General features: G+C 33.9%; 1 protein-coding gene across 1 annotated transcript; it reads right to left on the bottom strand.

Annotated features, from left to right (window-relative positions):
* Window positions 1-1795: 1795 nt before the first annotated feature.
* LOC145138363 (tryptophan aminotransferase-related protein 3-like) lies at window positions 1796-4068 on the bottom strand. The gene is made up of 6 exons (XM_079072460.1): window positions 3977-4068; window positions 3530-3910; window positions 3021-3324; window positions 2654-2940; window positions 2283-2563; window positions 1796-2199 (listed from the first exon to the last, which is right to left on the bottom strand). Exons 2-6 carry the CDS (start codon window positions 3862-3864, stop codon window positions 1985-1987), a joined length of 1422 nt encoding a protein of 473 aa, XP_078928586.1. The 5' UTR covers window positions 3865-3910; window positions 3977-4068; the 3' UTR covers window positions 1796-1984.
* Between the last annotated feature and the right edge of the window lie 450 nt (window positions 4069-4518).

Raw genomic sequence — 4518 nt, 5'->3', positions numbered from 1 at the left:
GCCGAGTCCACACATCGACTCATCGAGTCCGATCATTAAACCAGACTAGAATTCGCGATCCTACTCGGCGAGTCTGAGCGCCTACTCGCCGAGTCCCTCCCTAAAACTCAAGATAAATGCTTAAAATAAGATACCTGGGAATCCGGATGTTACAGTTTATGTTTGGTTAGGGTAACTGTGGTAGACCAATTATCAGGATTATGCATGAATGGCCAGCGAAGGACTTGATTGAGAAGTGGTCAATGACAAGGGAACTAGGGAAGACTAGTTGCTAAGGGTATGGACATACTAGTATTTTCTATGTGCTTATGTTACATGTTTATGTGATTGTGATAGCTTGGGTTCTATGTATTTTAAGTTGGATAACCTGATAACTATTGGTCTAATACCTAATTGTTTTTCTTGTCTAATTGTTCGCTCTCAGATGGGTCATCTGTTCGACTGTCTATCTGATCCATGACTACATATGACTTTATGAACTGATAGGAAAAACTGTGGTTGGATCACAACACTGGTAGGAAAGAGTGTGGTTGGATCACAACACTGATAGGAAAGAGAGTGATTGGATCACAAAATTGATTGGAAAGACTGTGGTTAGATCACAACACTGATAGAAAAGACTATGATTGGATCACAACAGCTGTGTGTAAGACCAATGGAGTCAGGACTTGGCCCGTATACTCCCTAGGGTTGGGCCCGTTACGCATGATATATGTATGTAGATAAGAGATTTGATTGCTCGGCGCTAGAGCCAAGATCTTGTGTGGATGCATTGTATGTATGATGGAACATGTGGTATATTGGGAAACTCTATAAACTTTATGCTTACAGTTGTGGATTAAACATTTTGCAAATCGTTCGCAAGAAGAGCTCGGCGGGACTGTACACACGCATCGAAGATGTTCGTTTCCATAATTTTGTACACTTAACTCTAATATTGTATAGGTTTAATCAAATGGATGTTACCTGATGGTTTTTGAAACAAGGGTTTTAATTGGTTGCTAAAATTTTAAATTAAAAAATATCTTTGTAATTTTTGGAACGTCACATTATAAGACATTTTAGAAAGATGATGATAAATTAATTAAATTTATATAAAAATGTATTAAAATATGTTAATCATGGGAGAGAAGTTATTTATTAAATGATTAATCTTAATATAACAATAGTTTTTAGTCGTAAAACATATCAACTATAGTTGATTTTGAGCATAACAATAGCAAAACTTTTTGGCTTAGTTTTTTCATGCCACTTCGTCAAAATAAAAAACTCAACAATTTCACAATAGAAAAACGTTTTTGCTTAAGTTTTTTCATGGATTGAAAATAATAAAATATAGATATGATCCTCACAGAATGATTGAAAAAACTATCAGTTTGTTTTTTATGAAAAAGCTCTTTTCAAAAAACTTGTAAATTAGCCATTCATTATGAAAAAGCTCTTGTAGGTGATAAGTTTTTCATTTTAAAAAAGCTTTAAAATATCTTTGTGTTGTCGTCCTTTTCCATCCCCCATTTCTCACATATAACAAATTTAATAATTTTTGTTAATTTGGTTTATATGTTCAGTGACATTTGTCTTAGATTGTATATAAGTTGAATCCTTGGCTATGTGATTTTTTTCGGACTTTTGGTAAAGTATTACAATTAAGATTTAATTTGTTTTGTTTTTGTTTTGTTTTTTTTTTTTTTTTTGCCAAAAAATGGTTAATGACATCCGACTGACATAAGTAATTTTCTCGTGTATCTAAACTGGTTTATAGATCCAAGCGTGCACATTCTAATACACATGTATATAATTATGTGTACACATATACTTTTCATGTTATTTATGTGTTTACTTTTACATATTATAATCAACCAATCAATTCTTTTCCAGATTATATCTTATAGGCAACTAGATGAAATTGCCCGAACAATGACCCTATAATTATGTATACATATACACTATTTATGCTTCTTTAAATTGTAATTTCTTTAAACCTTCAAATTGACTCGATGTTACCGTTTTCAAGAGACACTAACTCAGTGAGTCGAAGCATAAGCAAGTCAAAGTCATCTTGACTCTTGATAAGACTTAGTCTGACATAACGATCTTTGGCCTTATACGTACTTCCACTGCGACCTATAATTTTTCCTGCTTTTAATACCGCACGACAATCGTCCTCTTCTTCTCGCTCACATTTTACCCATGCGTAAGCTACAATGATTATCATAAGTCATATATTCTTCTAATTGTTTGATCATAAAAGTCAAAATTGCACAAATAAAAGGTAATATTACCTGGAGATGGTAGTCTAGTTTCGTTAAAGAAATTGCAATGCAATGGATCTCTCTTTTGGATTGAAAATCTTGTTGACTTGGAAAAGACAGAAGTCAACCTATCCCAACGTTCTCTCATTTTATCATAAGCAAATTTGAAAAGCTGTTTACCATCGCTTTCAACGGCTACTTTTAGAAGCTTCAAAACTCTTAATTGGGTGTCCTTTGAAATCCCCAAATCAGCCACTGTGATATATCTCGAAACTTTCTCATATACATCCTTATCTTTTATCACCGCCCATCTATAATAATGGTGTATATACAAACTCTCATTATATAAAATCCGTATGACAAACAACAAGTAAAAAGCTTATATAAAATATAAAACCTACCCAAAACGCGCACCAGCATGACCTGTGAGTTTTGAAAGTGTAAAGATCATGAAATCGTGATCTGAAGGGGCTGGGATGGGTGTAAAATGTGGCCAAAAATAAGCATGATCGTATATAGTCTTCCCTCCAAGAACCGATGTCTTTAACTCCCCATCTGGATTGTTTGGCGAGGTTACAAATTCAATCACATCCATTTTGTCTGTTGCATTATTCAATTTCCATGAGGTTGTATCTCCTTCAAATTCAAAATCTTCCGAATTAAAGAACAATGTTTGAGCCTCATACATCTGTAGAACATCAAACAACTAATCCAATCAATAAATCAGATAATATGGAGTTTTTATAGTGATTAAAACTTGTTGTGTACCGGATAATATGGAATTGTAGCCACGACATTTGAAGGTGAAGAAGAGTTTTGGGAGGAAAGAGCATAAACAGCTGCACTAAGGAGTTGAGATGATCCGATACCAAAAACCAAGTATCGATCTTCAGTGATTGCATTCCCCACAATGGAATGTAATTTGCGGATGTATTTTTCCACCTCGGATGACATCGTAGACATCGAAGTGTAGTCAGCATAACTGTAACTCATTCGATGCCATCCTGATACAACAATCGCACTGTCCTCTGCATTTTGCATCCAAAATGGCTCCAAAAATATAGGATCACCACTGCAGAAAAATGATCGTAAGCGTGATACTCAAATCCAATTCATCGTGAAATCTATTCAGTTTGCAGAATTCAGGCGTTTCTGTTCTTTCAACAATCGTATACATTTAAACAGATGGGACCTTGAACTTTTGAACAAATATTAGCAGTTTGAATCACAAATTCATGTTAAAGTCAACGAAAATAGAATATGAAGGAATCACGCACCTATCAGCGTCGGCAGAACAACCGGGAGAGAATTCAGAGCAATCAATACCGCCATAGCAAGTATAGCACTCACAAACAGTGTGACCATCAGAAATCAAACTATCAAGGTAAGCTCTGCCATGGCCGGAGCATGAGAATGCTGCAACCGCTTCCGCATCCGCAGCTGCTTTTTCACTCCAAGTCAACGAAGGACGATAAACAATCTCATGCTTCTTCTCTCCCCGCTGTAGAGCTCCTCCACCTCCACCTAGGTACAGATTTATGCTGAATAATATATTAATCACTATCGAACTTAATAAACAAATTCCATAACAATATTTCATCGTTTTCCCCATTCTAGTTTTGCCGATTCATGGAGGTTCGTTGATATTTTTGTAGAGGCTGAAATGAAAAGAGGAAACGTTTTAGACGTTGATATTAATGGTCATGTGCGTCCTGAGAATATACCTTTGGCCTACTGAAATTGAAATGAAAAGTATTGTAAGCCTCGTATGATACTGGCTTCTTGAGACGAGAGCTTCTTGAGACGAGAATTCCAATATATATATATATATATATATATATATATATATATATATATATATATATATATATATATATATATATATATATATATATATATATATATATATGATAAAACCCAAAGTTGATTCTTTTGGTTATATATAAAAAATTAATGCATTACCAGATGCGATTATACTTGTCTATATCAACTATCAAGTAAAGACGTAAGAGAAAAGCCAAGTAAACAATTGAATAATGAAAGATATAAGGCTGTGAATATTCAATCGTAATTTAAAATGTGAGTGATCGATTTTCATTTGAATATGAATATTAGGAAGTAATTATAAAATGAGAAAAAAAAAAACTCATTTTAAACCTTTTTCCCAATAAATCTTGCAAATAATAAGCATTTTCCATCTACAACCACAATTTTACGGGGTAATTATAAAACGAGAAAAAAAGAACCCTCATTTTTAAACCTTTTT

The sequence above is a fragment of the Lactuca virosa genome, chromosome 9, assembly GCF_052849685.1.
Source record: "Lactuca virosa cultivar CGN04683 chromosome 9, Lactuca_virosa_CGN04683_v6, whole genome shotgun sequence".
NCBI lineage: Eukaryota > Viridiplantae > Streptophyta > Magnoliopsida > Asterales > Asteraceae > Lactuca > Lactuca virosa.
The sequence above is the reverse complement of the archived record's forward strand: the minus strand, read 5'-3'. Positions and strand labels throughout refer to the sequence as shown.